This window comes from Lathamus discolor, chromosome 11 (genome assembly GCF_037157495.1).
Source record: "Lathamus discolor isolate bLatDis1 chromosome 11, bLatDis1.hap1, whole genome shotgun sequence".
NCBI classification, from domain to species: domain Eukaryota; kingdom Metazoa; phylum Chordata; class Aves; order Psittaciformes; family Psittacidae; genus Lathamus; species Lathamus discolor.
The window spans coordinates 9,983,470-10,000,331 of NC_088894.1; the positions used below are offsets into that span (position 1 = coordinate 9,983,470).

At 37.1% G+C, this 16,862-nt stretch overlaps 1 protein-coding gene across 1 annotated transcript in view; it reads left to right on the plus strand.

Annotated features, from left to right (window-relative positions):
- The window catches only part of RAB22A (RAB22A, member RAS oncogene family), a 20,558-nt gene extending 4,406 nt beyond the window's left edge, over positions 1-16,152 (plus strand). The window contains exons 3-7 of the mRNA XM_065692035.1: positions 1,774-1,855; positions 5,639-5,710; positions 5,838-5,944; positions 7,779-7,888; positions 9,118-16,152. Of these exons, the coding sequence (XP_065548107.1) occupies positions 1,774-1,855; positions 5,639-5,710; positions 5,838-5,944; positions 7,779-7,888; positions 9,118-9,215 (469 nt within the window). The 3' untranslated portion in view covers positions 9,216-16,152. The remainder of the gene's footprint in view (positions 1-1,773; positions 1,856-5,638; positions 5,711-5,837; positions 5,945-7,778; positions 7,889-9,117) is intronic.
- The last annotated feature ends 710 nt before the right edge of the window (positions 16,153-16,862 follow it).

Below are 16,862 nucleotides of genomic sequence, written 5' to 3' on the forward strand. Positions count from 1 at the left end.
AGCTTCCATTTGTCAAAGAATTTCAAGAAGTATTCAAACTCTGTTGTCAGCCACCATGTGTAGTTGTGCTGTGAATTAGAGCAACACATCTGTTCAATTCAAATTGACTGTACAGGAATGTTTTGGTTTATAGAACCAAGTAAGGTAATTTCAGAGAGAATCTATGATTTAGGGAGTTGTTTCCATGTTGGCTAGAGAATTCAGAATTGATGCTTAATTTGTAGCATCAATTTATTTGTTCACTTAAGGAAGTGAAAGTCTTTGTGGTTTGTGGCAGATACTCCTACACTTTATTTCTTTTACTCTCTGCTAAAATCCATAATCTAATTAACTGTATTAACATGGAAACGTAGTGCAGTTAGACTCTTCTTGGTGATGCTGCAACCTTTTATTTGGCCTCTTAAAAGAATAATAAGATTTGGAGACTGAGATACTATTTGGCAAACTATCTGAGCTTGAGGAATGGAGAGGAGGTTACTTCTTAGTAGCTGAAAGCATTGTGTAATTGCTCCCTTTGCTTTTTAAAAATGTAGGTAGCTGTTCTGTCCTCCTACAGCACAGAAACATATCCAAAGACTACAGTTACAGTAACTACATAGTCACAAACATCATGAAAGTCTGTGCCCTGGTGGTACTTAAGATCCAAGACTGAAGTTTGGAGTCAGGTATTTTGTGTTGTTTATCATGCTGAGAGACTCCTGCTCTCTGAATCTACAGCAAACGTAGTGTACTGCAGGAAGCTCCAGCACGGGCAACCACCTGCATTCTGTCCAGAATTGACAGTAGAACAAGTTTGGGAACCTTCAGTATTGTTAAGTGACAGGAATTAAGCATGCAAAGGGTATTGAGGTTCATAATGTAAGATTTCACATGCTTAAAATTATCGTGGCATCTATTGTTCTTATTCAACAAGGATTTGAATTCAGTGTGTGGCTTCTATAGTAAAAAATGTGCCTACAGGTAACAGAGCAGAGAACTCCCTCTTGTAAAAGATTACAAAAGGTCTCAGAATTCCTGTTCATGTGGAAAACACAGTGATTCATTTAGAGTAGATCAAGTAAAACACAAGTACTTTACAATGATTTTCAATATGTTACTGTAACCCAGCTATAAGTTGGGTGGGGGCAGCTGGAGCATAGGAATAAGTGAGTGTGGGGGATTGTCTTCTGAAGTGCATAAGCCACTGCAGACAGAAGCATATAAGAACAGGTTTTGAGAGTTGTGCAGAGTGCAGAAAACAAGCAACTTGCTCATTATTGACTTTTCTCTCCTTAACACCTACCTATAGTGATATGAATCTTCTTTATCTTATTCCCAAGTATGGACTTGCCAGCATTTATCTGAATGTTAGGACAGAGACAGAAAAAGCTGGTACAAAGGGGAAGGATTGATCCCTTTCCCTCTGAAAGTTTCTGGTACATGCTTAAGTGATTTGCTGTAATGATTCCTCCATTTAGGAAGAGTGCTGTTAAAAAGGCTGACCTTCCTGATTTTTTTGGGCTATACATCCTTAAATTTTGTCAAAAGCTTATGAACAATAAAAGCTTAAAATTTGCATTTGTGTTCCTTCTGTTTTCTTAGTTGAATTTCATCTTCTGAGGCCCTTTGCCTCATTAATTTCAGCCTTTATGTATGAAAATCTGTATCAGTTTTGTGTGTATGTGTGTGAGAAGCACTCTTATTGGGATGCAGACCTTTTTGAAAGTTTGTGGTGGTGATATTTTAAGAGCATGATTATATTCTGAAAAGCATGAGCTGTAATTTTTTTTCCAGAGCCTCATTTATGACCAAGACTGTACAGTATCAAAATGAGCTGCATAAATTCCTAATTTGGGATACAGCTGGACAGGAGCGGGTGAGTAGAATCAATATCTGTGCTGATAGTTCTGGCTAGAGATTGAGTCGCTTTTCAGCCCTGTCCTTGAAAGTCACAATGTGAGCTGGTTTTATGAACATGTCCTAGAATGTTTGTTTCTAGGCAGGTTTCTGCCTGTAAATATGTTTTTATTTTTCATTTTTGGTATGGTTAAAGGACAGAGTTAAGGGTGATTACCTAAGAGGAGCATATAAAAACAAAAGGTTGGATTTAGATTCACTAAGAGTGCCATTTCAAAAGAAAACAGGGTGGAGAGGGAGCCAGCAGCTGTCTCTAGCACCTTTTCTAGTTGAGTTTTAAACATTCAGCTGGAGTTACTTTGCAGCCAGTGCATCTGGCAGCATAAGAATCAAAGTGAAATGAATAATTGTGTTTCATAGTATGAGTAAGGCCCTGCTTCTGGGAAAATCTGCAACTGCTAACACATTGTTAGCTTCAGTGTTCAGGTTATTAATGTGCATAAGGTATGGACTTAGGCTTTAAAAAGCAATGTTTCAAGCAGTGTTATAGGTAATAACTGATCTTCTGTTACTTTATAAAGTTTTCTCTCAAATCTGGTGTTAGAAGCTATGTCAAGAAATCTATGTTGATGTTTTGATCTCTGCAGCATGTGTAGTTCTGAGGGGAGGCAACAGAAGTTCCATGATTTTCACTTAGAATTTAAAAGGAAGACTTTCCTAGTGAACTTGCTTGTTTATGGATTCCTAGTAACAGTGGTAGAAATCATAGCTGTATTAAGAATGCTGTCTTGAAGATTCTTGACTGTTAACTACTGGCAATTATCAGTCACTCATGATGAGTTTATTTAGGATGAGAGTGAACTGTAACAAAGATAGATACCAGAGCTGTCCCTCGTAAGAGTCAGTTTGATCAGGTTGGGTTATTATTTCAGGGTAATAGCTGGGAAATACAGCTGTACTATTTTTCAGGGTTAGCTCTAGAAAGTAACTGAAGTATATTTGTATTGCATTTCAGTGCCCTAGATTTTGAATGACAGTTTATTTCCATCCAGCAGCACTGTATAAAGCAAATTTATGTTGCCAGGGATATGTCCAATAGTATCCATGTTACTAGAAATACCCAAGTCCTTCCATTACCAGCACTCACTCAGCATTTCTTTGAATAGTTTGTCTTCAGTGAACATCCTAGCCCATTTGGAAATGTTAATGCTAGCATGTGAGTCTACTGAGAGGTAGAATATGACTTCTGAGAGGCTGGTACTCTTAAATTGAAAGCTTTATGAACATGCCTGTCACAACTTGGCAAGAAACTTCCAATGCATATTAGCATTCCAGCCTGTTCACTTTAGCTGTGTTTGCAAGCCATGGGAGAACACTGTAATTTGGAGTCAGCACACTATAATCAGACTAAGCATCTCTGCACATGACCATCATGTTCCTTGTATTTGTTTTTAGACTTTGAATGATACCTCTTTAATTTCCTTCCATACAAGTTGTATGGTATCTTTCTTGAAATAAAACCAGGAAAGGTGCCTTACCTGATCTCTGACCTGTGTGAGCTGTGATATCTGTGAAGCTTATGTTCCACACCTGAGAAAAGTCACTGTGAAGCCACAATATAGCCAAGGAAACCAGTGAAATGGGAGCAAGAATATTTACTTAGAAATTATATCAGTATCTTCATAGATGTTCCTTTCTTTAAAACAGAACAGCACTGTCACTTGCTGCTAGTCACAAATGGTCTGTATATGTGCCTTTCCCTGAAATCTGTAGCAGAGTTACATCCGACAATGAATTGTGGAAGGGATTTCCTCCATGATATCTGGAATACTGTAAATGTCCACACCATTCTTGGAACTAAAAGGTCTCTGCTGAGCTGTGATATTTAATGCACAGAATTTGTAGTCCTGGCTTCTTGAGGAGCATTTGCTGTTTTCCACTTCAAAAGCCCAGGAGTGAATAGTTCTATGCTGCCCTGGGCAATCCCATGTTCTAAATGACTTCAGGGAGTGGTGGGCCTGCTTCAAACCAGAGGTGGAAATGTGCACTAACTCACTTCACACAGCTCATTGTGCAGCCTTATTTCTTCTCTCATTTCTTCTACACAGTGTATAGTTGATAGGTGCTGACTTGTAGCAGATCACTTAGAGCAGTCAGGTTTTTTGCCTTCTTACCTTGCGATTTTGAGTCTCTCTGGATAATTACATCTTAATAATTCTGTCAAAACACAAATTGGAGGCTGGAGGGTAAGCTGAAGTCTTTGGAAAAATAGCAAAAGGAAAATTCAGTGTTTCTGGTGACATCTGTTTTGTTAATGTATTTTATCTGCCGGCTGCCCTTAGGTGGAAAAAAGTATCTAAGTGTTAGCAGTCAGGAAATGAGAGTAATACAAAATCAGCAAGTGAAAGTTGGTTTATTCCCAATGTAAATAGTCAAATAATCAAAAAGCCAGGTTGCAACCAGTCCAAGTGGTGGTTTACCAAATATGTTTCCCTTTACATTTCAGTACTCAGGAGGAAGAGAGGGATTATGTCCCAACATGATCTGAATCCCTGCCTGTGTCTCCCTTTCCCACTATTAAATATTTTTATATTCTGAACTTTGTGTTCAAAATCCTGTTTTCAAAACAGAATTTGAGAGCCAAATGTAAATGCTCTGGAATTCTGCTTTATAGCAAGTTTTTTGTGATTTATAGTAGTGCTCTCTGTTGAACTGTACTAAGCAAAAGGAAATTGGTATTTTATTAGAACTGAATAAGCTTTTATGAAAAACTGTATTCTAGTCATGATTCTTACCCTGAGTAATAAGATGAAGCACTAAATCACATATGCTTACACAAAAGGGGTACGTGCAGTTTACTCTGTGCTTTGACTGAGGGTTTTGTTTCCTACATTAGTTGCCTGTTTCTTTTTAAATTGCAGAATATCACACTAGTTTTAAGAATGCTTGAGTTTTGATGCAACTTAATTGTATGCTTTATCACTTTTTTCAGTCCTGGATTCATAGTGCTGCCCATGCAAAGACACAGGCTTGGTTTATATCCTGCAAATGCACTACCAGCCAAATATACCTGCTGTAGATCTAATTTCGAATATTACAATAGAATTACAGTAGCCTTTTGCTATCTAGCATGTTCCTTAAAGCTCTGTTTGCAACAGGTCACATGGCTGTGGGCTTTTGCAGTTTTCAGTTTTAAACATGCTTCTAACCTTTTAAATATGCTTCTAACTTGGGGGTGGGGGGGAAGCCCTGAACCTGTAAATTAAATTGCAAGGAGGGAAACCAACATTTCTATCGTTGAAGAGTGCCATGACTGATCCATGGAGCTAGAGGCTGACACTAACTTCTGAACGTTTCAGAGCAGCAGTAATATATGCTAGATTTCTTGAAATTACTTCTTGTCCGAAAGCATGAATGTCTTGGAGGAAGAAGCTAGTTCAATTTTGACTGTTTTCCCCTTGTTTGGTGTTTAAAGTTGAGCATATATCCTGTCTGTGCATATAATCTACAGTCTTTTAAATGAGAGATTCTAATCTGGTCAAAGTAAGGTCAGGTTTGGCTTCCTGCTTTTTCTCAGTAAGTGTGCTGCTGATCCCTAAGCAATTTATTGGTTGGCCTTTGTAAAACAGTACTTGAATGGAAGTTGTGTATATTGTTGCACAGCATCTCTGTAATCGTAAAGAAAAGTTTTCCACTAATGTGGACTTTAAAGTTAGTTTTCACTTCCTCATAATATAATAATAATGAGATCATGGAGGTCAGTAGAAGATCAGATTCATAATGTCTGGTGTCTTTCTTCCAGTTTCGTGCTTTAGCCCCAATGTATTACAGAGGGTCAGCAGCAGCCATTATAGTGTATGACATCACAAAGGAGGTAAGAAATGGGATATTTTCCCAGCATTACTATTTTGTGTGGGGTGTGAGGGTGTCATGGGTCAGTTCTGACTCTTTAATTTCTTCTTTTTCTTTATTTTCTTTTTTCTTTTTTTTCAACACATCAGGAAACTTTCTCAACATTAAAGAACTGGGTTAAAGAGCTTCGACAGCATGGACCTCCGAACATTGTTGTAGCTATTGCAGGAAATAAGTGTGATCTTAATGATGTAAGGTAAGTAACTTGGTAACTTGGAGATTTTCACTTAAGCTCATAGTGCTCAATATTTTAACATTTCAGATGAGGTGAAAGGTATAGAGCAATCTAAGCTGTTTTGCACTAGCACTGTAGTTTCACAAGAGGTCTGAGCTGCTTCTGCTGTCAGAAGACTTGGTTAGAAGCCTTGCAGTCTTGCCCACTTCCTCCCCATGTTGGTGTGAGTACGTGTGTGATGGGGTAGTAAATCAGGCTATAAAATAGATCCAGATTAAAACTAACCGTTTTTAAAAAAGGAAAACTCATCCAAGTATATTTATGTTTCTCACACCATGAACACTTGCTGGCATAACAGAGGTGGGATAGCAGGGTTAGGAATGAGCAGTTTACAGTGAGACAGGATTACCTTTTCTAGAGGCAATGCCAAATTACACAAGTCTAAACTCCCTGTGAAACTACAGTGTAATACAAGCTGTTTATCTCACTTTATAAGAAGTACCCCTGTCAGTCTGTAGCACCTCATTTTGTTAGGAAAACATCAAGCCTGTTGGAAAGCATTGTGTAGGCTTTTCTAACTTGCTTGTTCAGGTGCCTTCCTTCCCTGCTTAAATACTGGGGTGGAATTGGCTCGTAGCTGAAATAGTTGCAGGGAGCGGGAAAAGTTCTTGAGAAACTTTATGAACAGCCAGACTTTCAAGAAGGCATGTACTAAAAACAAAAGAAGCCCCTTTTTATTGATGTCAATGTTGAATAAGCCAAAATTCAGAAAGAAGGTGTGTGCAAGCTTCTTGGGTTTAGATTTTATTGGAAAAGGTACGACAGCTCTTGCCTCAAAGGAGACAGATGGTTATGTGTTTAAAGAATCACTGCAAAGTTAGTTTTTAGTATAATTTTGCAAATTGTTAATACATAGGAGTTACCTAGTGAGCTCCAATAACTTCTGTTAGAAGCAGCATGTCTCTTGAAAGAATTGATGGCATAAAATTAATTAGAAGGCAAATGCAAAGCATGTAGGTAGTATTTGTCTCAAATGTTTATTTCTTGGTGCTTTGTTGACATAAATTATGCTAACTTTGTTATTCAAGCTGATGAGCAAGATTCCTTGTACTGCAGTCAGAGGCAGTATTTGAGTCAATGATCTAAAGCCTGTGCTTTTGATAACCTGTAGTCTCTTGTTACAGAAAGCAGCCTATGCTTTCTAGAAATTGTATGTAAGGTGATACAACATACAGGCCAATCCTCTCTCTACATATCAGGCTTTGTTTTTCATGTTATTTAAGGAAGCGTTACCAACTTGCATACCTTAAGGGTGTAGAGTAACTTTTTAACTTCTTGACTCTTTGCTCAGTCTTAAATATGTTCCTGTTTATAGCTACGTTTTCATGCTTCATGTAAATGCTATATGAATGATCATATATATGATCAATATCAATGTTGCGAGATACTTATTTTTGTAAACACCTGTAGGAAATCCACTGGATTAGTGGAATTAATGCTTTAGTATCTTTTCAGTACATCTAAAACTGTGTGTGTCAAGATTAAAACACCCTGTAATGACTGATTACAGACCTACACTTAAAGCACTCAGGACACAAACTCCGCTGTAATGCTGTCAGATGGATTAAGGCATTGTTTAGTTTATGATTGTGCTTCAGTGATACTCATACCTCAACGCAGGGAGACAGTGTAAAGGATGAGCATTAACTTCAGGATGAGGGAGGGCTGTGATGCCAAACAGGTAAAATACAGAATGCTCATTAGTGAGACAGTTGAAAGCTTAATCTACCCCTTAAGATTTTTGACTGATGAGGGTTTTTGCATTCACAGTTTTTTCTTTGCTTTGTTTTTGCAGAGAAGTCATGGAAAAAGATGCTAAAGACTATGCAGATTCCATTCATGCAATATTTGTAGAGACAAGTGCGAAAAATGCAATTAACATTAATGAACTCTTTATAGAAATTAGTAAGTATTGAAACAGTTAATATGCTTTCTTCTGAAAGAAGTTCAAGTAGAAATTTGATTACTTCTTGTGGTATTCAGGTGAGAGTATACTGGCTTAAATTTGTGACAGTTGGGCATGAATACAAACTGTGAAATGAGCTGTATAAATTTTTGGCCATCTAATGACCTCTGAATAGTTATTTTAGAGCTTTTAAGCTTACTGTGATGTTGCTGGATAAATAGCAGGGCACTCATGTCAAGTCAGTGTCCTTATTATATCTGTTATTGAATGCTTCAATTAGTACTTCCAAGGTTATGGAAGAGAAAGGAAATAGAGTGGAGATGATCCAGACTTTATACAGCCGAGAAAAGGAATGAAGTTCTCACTCTTAGTGTTTGTACTTAGTGCATTTTCAAAAATAGAAGAATTCATGAAGGCTAGATTACTGCATGGGAAATAGCAACTATTGTGTGTAGATTTTCCACACACATTTCTGTGATACCTGGAGGTTTTTAAACTTAAATTGCAAACCTTTTCTGATTCCTTCATGGAGTGAATGACAGTAAGTTTTCTTGTGTGAATACAAAGCAGATAGTATTCCAAACTGAATTATGTTCAAGATTATTTGTAGGATGTTTCAGGCAGTAGCACAAATGTATAAAAATAGTTCACATAAGCAGTTGAATGTATTGAAGCTGATGTAAAAAGTATGTGCTCTAGAGTAGCTTTCTGATTTAGTGACTTAATAGCTGCTCTCTAAAATTGATCTTGAATAAATTATGGAAAAAGTGTCATAAATCCTCCTCAGAAAAGAATACTTAACCAGGAATAGTCGATTTTAATGACTGATTAGATGACTAAAGCAGCTGCCTTTACAAGCACTTCTGTGCTAAACCCAATGCAGGTGATGTACTGTGGAAATACAGGTCAAGATGGTAGTTCTTAATGAAGATATTCCAGATGGTATTGTATCCTGCAGAGTATATTCTCTGGGTAGTTTTACAGCTTAGCTCTCAAAGTCTGGCTTAGGTTGAAGTGTAAACACTGCAAAATTAGCTTAAAACTGCCTTTGCTCTTCTGTGGAACCATACCTCTTGCAGACATAGTACAGACTATTAATGGCCATCCTCCTTTTATGCAGGAATGTTGTCACTAATGATGTATGACTAATCCAAAACATACACTGAATGCTTAGAATTAGTTTCAAGCATAATGTTTGCTGTAATTTTTTTTTTCTGCCTCCTTGTAGGTCGCAGAATTCCATCAACTGACACCAACCCCCCGTCTAGTGGTAAGGGCTTCAAACTTAGAAGACAGCCATCGGTGACAAAGCGCAGCTGCTGTTGACTGATCCCTTAGAAAATCAAACTTGTCTATACAGTAGGTGGTCTTGGAAGTTAACAGTTCACGTTGGGTTTATATTATCAGTCTTAGATCTTTATCTGCTGGTGTTAATACACACAAGGTCCCACAAAAATGGACCAGTTCATCTGACATCTGTACACTCGCAGAAGAGACTGCAATCGTGATGTCAGCCTGTTTACTTACAAAAAGTGTAGTTATCTCTTGCATTCAAAGGGAATCCATCATCACTTTTTTGGCCTTGCTTGACGGGAAGGTGACTATATGGATGGTAGTACTGAAATGTTTAATAGTTTTGTAATCAAGATTTTAGGGTGGTTTTGTGTTTTCTTAGAAAGGGAAATGAGCACTTTTGTGGGACTTAAGGGCAGGAAGATTCTGGAAGTTAGAAGTCACTTCTTCCTTTTCTTCAGTGAGCCTTATTTTAGCTAAGTAGCTAAATTGTAGCTAATCCAAAGTATGATGGGACAGTTGATGAGAGGTGGCTACAGAATAAGCAACTGAAGACAAACAATAGGCAAATCAGTCCATCCAGTCCCCAGATCCCATTTGCACTTTTTATTTAAAGATGATATGCGTCAAGGGTGGGGACACAAGTAACAGCTCTTAAACCACAGACAATCTTTCTTTCATGCTGACTTTAATCACTTTAAGGCAAACTGATGTGTTTGTAGGCTTCTTTTTGTTCCTACAAGTTTTTTAATAGTAAGGTGTTGGTTGAAGAAAACCTAGTTGTAGTTCTGACTAAATTAAGTGGTTACTGACTAAAGCCGGGTGCTGTAAACAGATTCTGTCAGTGGTTCAGGTAAGACCTAAAAGTTCTTGGGGAAAGCTTTTAATTGCTTGGCATGTGTAAAGTGTTCATATTGTATTTATGAGACCAGTGTCTAAAGTATTATAAATTATGTAAGAAAAAAAAAAGAGGAAAAAAATGCAATCTTATGCACTCCTTCCATTCTGTACCAATGGATAAACTCCCGGGGTATCTCCATCAGGCAGTTTTTCCTGCGTTCTATGTATTGCCACTGCGACTTCACCTTGCGGCAGACTGAAATTCTTTCTCTTTCGATCACATTTGAAAGGGCCAATAGGGAATGCTGTTGGTGTAGCATGAGGACTGTCTGTTGAAGAAGTTTTCATCTGCGGTGCACCCACTCTTTCTTGATTTGGGCACAAAAATACAAATAGGAAGTAACCTTAAGACCATGTGGTAATGTAGATCATTACTTCTTGGTTCCTGGGCTTTTTCATCTGTCAGAGTTTTTAGCAGATCAGTGTTTAGTTTATTCTCTATTGGTTTTAGTATTGGTATTAGTTTCAATTAAACTATAGGTTGACTGTACACCTTTGTACTATTTTATTTATTTTTACTTTTTGTTTCCTACCAGAACTAGTGAGAAACTTTATACTCTTGAAGAAAAAGAGCTTAATAGACTTGAGTATATACTAAAATACACTGTTTAGCTTTAGTATCAAAATGAGGTCATGTTGATGATGCTTATTCTTTGTAATCTGGTATTCTATCATCTCAAGTATTTTCTCTGAAGGAAATACAGAAAAGTTGGTAAGAAATGAAAGGACTTGTACTTCAGATTAGTTTGTATTAGTGAGAATTACTGGTTTGCTCTGGAATAGATCTACAGGTGAGCTATTACAGTGAGATTTTGAATGGGTCAGTATGTTTTAATGAAACCTGGTGACTACATTTTATCATGCCTTCTACCTACCTGGCGATGTCGTTGTGCCTTCTTTGCCACAGTTGTACAGGCTACGTGCTTACAGAGAGCCCAAGAAGTAGATCTTCATCAAATGAGCTGTTTGAAGCTTCTTTTAAACATTGGTCCTTAGCAAAGCATCTCATAGTAGAGATAGGTGTGTTTGGTGTTTAGCCTGATGTATATTTTTATTCTGTCACTCAAAGCAAGTAAATTATTACCAGAAAACTTCAATACTCCTACAAAATGCTTGATGGAAATAAAGAACAGAATAAACTTGCTTTGGGACATATTTTTAATTATAAAAAGGCAGGTTAGTAATTCAATGTAACATTTCCACAGTGGCAGTCACAGAAATCCCTGATTTCTTTGCAATGTCTAAATTCTTAGTCAAAGATTAAATCCTGGTAAATTTCTTTAAAATAGTGCGGTTATCTAATTCAGCAAGGTTTTAAAAATATTTTGTGTTCACAGCGCTTCAGAAGTCTATTTTATATCAAGATACCAGGTGCTTTAGTATCTTAACTGCAATACAGAAATTTCTGCTTTTATTTATGTTGGTTAGTAATAAATCTGGAAATTCTTGACCTTGGAAGGATGGTAGCAATAGAAGCAAAGTCTCAGTTATTGGGAATATCTTTCTTGTAGATTGGTAGAAAAAGGAATTTCAGATTTTATAAATTATTATTGCCTGTTAGCATGTGGTAGAAATGGATTTTAATCTGTTTTTCAAGAGAGGTAACAAAAACGGCTTAACAGTATCCATCCAAGATTTACTAACTTGAAAGGAAAATATTGGACACAAAGCAAGACTGAGAGCTAGGCTAGTACTGAGGTTATTGTAGTCTTCTAGTCAAAGGAGAGATCCATATATCTTAGCAAATCCTTATCAACTGCATTCTGATCTATACTATTTGCTATACACCAAAATTAGACTTTAAAAAACAAAGAAAACAAAAAAACACCTCAAAACAACAATCTGTCTCTTCTCAAAAGTAGCTAAGTCTTACTGCCTCCCTACTCCTTTTGTCTTGTTACCAGTCTTGAGTGGAATGCCAGTGTACTTCATATGCTTTTTGCAGTTCTGATCTTGAATTACTGCAGTTAATGAAAACACAGAAATAGCCAGTGTTTCAGATTGTCCAAACTACAAACACAGAAGTGAGGCTGCTTTTTAACGCATGCCTATTTCAAATGACAGACTGTTGATGTAAGTTCTCTTGAGCCAAGATAACTGTTTATTGATCAGTTGGCCCTAGCTGAAAGCTGGAATGCAATCTTCCCTGGATGAGATGCACATGTTCATTGTTTCATTTCTGTTGGAGAAAAATGGTTACTTCTGTATTAATAATTTGTTAGGCCATCTGCTTTCATCTGGCACTAGGCACGCTGAAATTGATGGTATTTTGTCCTAACATAACTTCTCTATTTGGAGATACATTAGCCTTTGAATGTTTGGAGTGCTGATTATTAACCATTCCAGCTAAATTTTTAATAACTTCTTTTCTTTTTCTGTTAAGAAGTTTTATTGAAAAAGCTCAGGACTGATGTTTTCTTCCACTATGCCTTTCTCTTCAATGAATGGAGCTTATCATAGAGACTAGACTTCCAGATACTCTTAAAGGGTATTAATTGCTGCAAAACAAGTTTGGAAGGGTGAAGTATCGTGTATGTAAAAATGTAGTGCAGTGCATGTCGTATCATTGATACAGAGCATTTTTTAACTGACAAGGTATGACTGTTTCCGTTTCTGAACACACAAATTCCTTCCCATGAAAGTTATAGATTTGTACAAAAATACCATTTGATAAACATTTAGTTCTTAAGCTTTGGAGCTACTTAAATATGCTCCCCAAGTTTTGGAGGGTATCTTCATCCAGCCCTCTAAATTGCAAGCGTCTGAGCTGACTTGCCAGGCTCCTAATCTGTGCTGTTGGTAGTTTTGTAGTGGATTTTATATACATGCTGAAAACTGGTATTTTAAAATGCTTAAGTAGCTGAAATCTGGAAGCTTATGTTTAGTAACAGAAACATCTAGTGGTCAAACTACTGAAAATTGTTATAGGTGCTTTGAGAAGTTCTAAAACAATTCTAACAACTTTAGCTGTTGCCAAGAAGGTAGAGACTTTATTACTAAATCCATGTTGAAACAAAACAAATCATTGCACTTCAAATCCCTTACTGACATCAGTGAGGCCTTTCAAGTGCTACAGGATCAGACAGCTAATGGTTTAGAGGGATGTTTTATGCAGACCTGGGTCTTTGATATGTTGGTGTGCATAATACCAGTTTAATGCTACCAGCTTGCTCAAGAAAGATTATGTGCATACTTGAGAATAAAAGGAGAGGAGGCAATGCCTACTTACTGATATGAAGGTCATATCCTTTAACCTGGCTGAGAGGTATCTATATTTGTGGTTAAAGCATCATTTTAGTTATACAAAAATAATTCAGGCTGAATATCTTTAATGTTTTTAAAGTTGGCCTCAGTAAGATTTTTCTTACAATGTTAATCCTAAATTATTCCTTGACATTAGAGTTAAGTCCCAGCGTGACATATTGAGTGTTAGTTGGAAAAGGAAGCCTTAGCAGTGATGCCTGAATGACTTGTGAAACAGTCTTTAGTGTTTATTGAGGATGGTGTAGTCTGTTTATGGTATGCTATGTCAGCAATCTGCAAAGACTGTCTTGGGAATTGGTGAATTACAGGACAGAAGCTGTCTGAGCTGTGTAGCTATTCACCCTGTAGTTAACTTCACTTATAAGCAGCAATAGCTACCTAGACGTAGAAAAAAATCATCTTGAATGTGAGGAGAACCTGAATAATTCACTGACTTAAACTTCTACACTGCCTATTAATTTTCTAAAAAGCTTCATGTGTCTCTAAAACTTTAAACCTCTAAAAAAGAGGCTCTTCATGTTTGAGAGAAGGACAAACTTTCTTCACTTTTTAGCAGGAAGTCATTTTAAAGCGACACGAGACTTTGTAGCCGCAAGTCAGTTACTTGAAGCAGGAGAATTGTGTGCTGGGAATTAAGCATCTTAAAAATCCTCAGAAAATTCTCTAAAGAAAACTAGTGCCAAAACACATTTCCCTAAAATTACTAGGCTTTCTGACAGCAATGTTTCTGAAAAAATCCCTTCTGTTATTTTGGAGGTCTCAAAAGCTTGAATGCAAACCCTTTCCTGGTCAGCTAGAATCCAAAATGCATGACTTGAAAAAATCAAGTAAGCATTACCAAACTTTATGCATGAAGTGTCACAGATAACAAATCTGTCAAGGGATATAAGACTAATCTGAAATGCAAGACTACTGATGGGCTTAGTGTCTGGCATGCCAAAATGATCTTAGGGTCAGCTTTTTCCTCCTTCCCCTTCCCATTTCTTCCCCATCCCTCCCAAGTCTGAATTTTTAACATGGTGGTGTCAGAGTGTACATGCTATAAACAGCTACTTAGAAATACTTGGAGACATTCTAGTGGCTTAGAGTTATTTGGTGCTTCCTATTTTATGTGGAAAAATCAAGGCAGTAGGATGATTTGTTCCCCCCAAAACTGGACAGTGTTTGCTGAAAGTGTTCTCATTCTAGAATAAAGATTTCTTAGAAGAAAAATTCTGCTGTTCCCATTACCTCCTCCTGCAAGTTGGGGTTCTGCAATTTTTACTGAAACACAGTTTTATTTAAGGAGCTAGTTACCTTTGTAAAGGTATTCTTCCTTTAAGAAGGTTGGGTTTTTCTTTGCTTAATTTCTGTTAATGTTTTCGCATTGTGTTATTGAACAAACCAACTGCTACTTCTTTTTCAAATGTTGACGGTTACAGACCACTTTCTGTCATGCTCTTCATCTGTGTGTGATACTCCATCCAGTTGTTGCACTTGGACATGCTGTAACTCTGACACCTAGTTGGATTTCACTGCTACTATCTTGCCTCACTTTTACTCATGTTACAGTATGTATTTCCTATTAAATCCGTTATTTTTTCTTGACAGTTTGTTCTTTGTTTCCTTATGGGATTTAGCCAAGAATAGGTGCGAATGACCTTTTCCCCTCAAAGGTTCTAGAAGTATTTGTCACTGTAGCAAATGTTTGTGAACAAAATGATAATTCATTAGTACAGCCTTATGAAACTGTTATGAAGACATAACAGCTGAGACATGTACCATACTGTATTATACCACATAACAAAGGCTTTAAAAGCACATTCACTTGGGGGAACAAGTTGTTATAAGGCTCTAGTGACATGACAAACTCTTCTGTATTTTAACTTCCTTTTTTATATACTTCCTATTTCTGAATATTGTGTATCCAGCATTGAAATTGTGACAGTGAATTGATTTAAGACACAAATGTATTGCGTTTCTGCAGCAGAAGTTGGAACTGGATGATCTTAAGGTCCTTTCCAACCCTAACCATTATATGATTCTGTGATTTCTGGCAATCTTTCCCCTTGTGCTCCCTGCCCCAAGTACAGTGAAGAAATAAAGAAGTTCTGTAGGTTTCCTCTAAATGAGAAACTTTTGCATTTGCATTTGTGCATTCAGGGCACAAAAATAACCTGATATGCATATAGCTCTTGCAGTGTAATAAATGTTTGCCTGTAAAATTAAGCTTGAAGGTTAACCTTTGTATCAGCAGTTCTTGTCCCTCATAAGAATGTTCTGCCTTTTCATTAAAGGATTGGCTTAACCTGTTACAAAGGTTGAAAGGTCTGTGCCTTCTTATTATAGTATCTCTCATAAAACAAACTTAAGCCGCTCGAAGTTACAGAGCATTTGCAGCACTGTAAACTGCACAAATTTACAACCATTGCTTCACTGCATGAAATGTAGTCAATTATTAGTGATAAAATATTGTAGTGATGAATTCCCAAGCTTATGAATGTTTTGAGACTTTTTTTAGTCTTCTCTTGGGCTGGTCCTGAGAGTGTGTACAGGTTTGTCTGTATTATTCGTTTGTAGATGCTAATGAGGAAAACCAGGCTTTTGTTTTCTCCTTTTTGTTTTGAATTGTTACATTCCCATGTAGTGGATAGAATGCAAATAAGGAAGTGTTGATTTGGCGTAATGTAAACAGCCTTTTCAGCCTAAGCATTCATAATAAACTTTTATAGTGTAATAACGTGCTAAATCACTACCAGTCTGATGTATTGTGCAAAAAAAAAAAAAAGGTGTAAACATTTTATTAATAAAAGGCTTTGTTTATAAATGTGCTGGCTTTGCTTATAAATGCTTCCAAAATCCTCAACATCTCAATAGCAATAGACCTATGGAGAGGAATGTACCATGGCAGAAGTGAATTTAAGTAGTAGTTTGAATAGTTTTTTTCCAAAAGTGGTGACTGCTGGTCATTCAGAAACTGAGGCTTTTCCCTGCTTTATGTATACGCAGACAAAGGCAGAAGACAAACTTGTACAAAGAAGGGATGGGGGAAAACAGCAGAGAGAATGCAGCTTTTGTGTAATGCTTCCTTTCTTTGCAGCAGGATGTCTTTGAAACTGCAGGCCACACACAGCTTCGTCAACCAGAGCAAGGTCTGACAAATTCTGCCAGGGTCAAGTTATTTAATATGTTGCTTTTACCTTAGACTGCATGAAACATAAAATTTGTGACTGCTTAGGCCAGGTTTCTGTCAATCAAAACTGCAGAGTGCTTTTAATATCTGCATAGTGGTTTTGGAGCCTGTCATGCTGGGAAGGGATCCTTTATTTGTTAATACAACCAGCTGGTTGGTAACTTGCTTTTTTTGTTTTTTAAAGCACTGCTTTGGTGGTTATGTAGGGCACAAAACTATGGAGCTGGGTGCAGTTATCGCACTTGTCTTCTGTGAGGCTGAAAAGGTACAGTTTTCTTGTTTCGGGGTATGATGCGAGTTTAACGTGTTCAGTTATTAGCAGCCTTCAAAAGCATAAATAAACA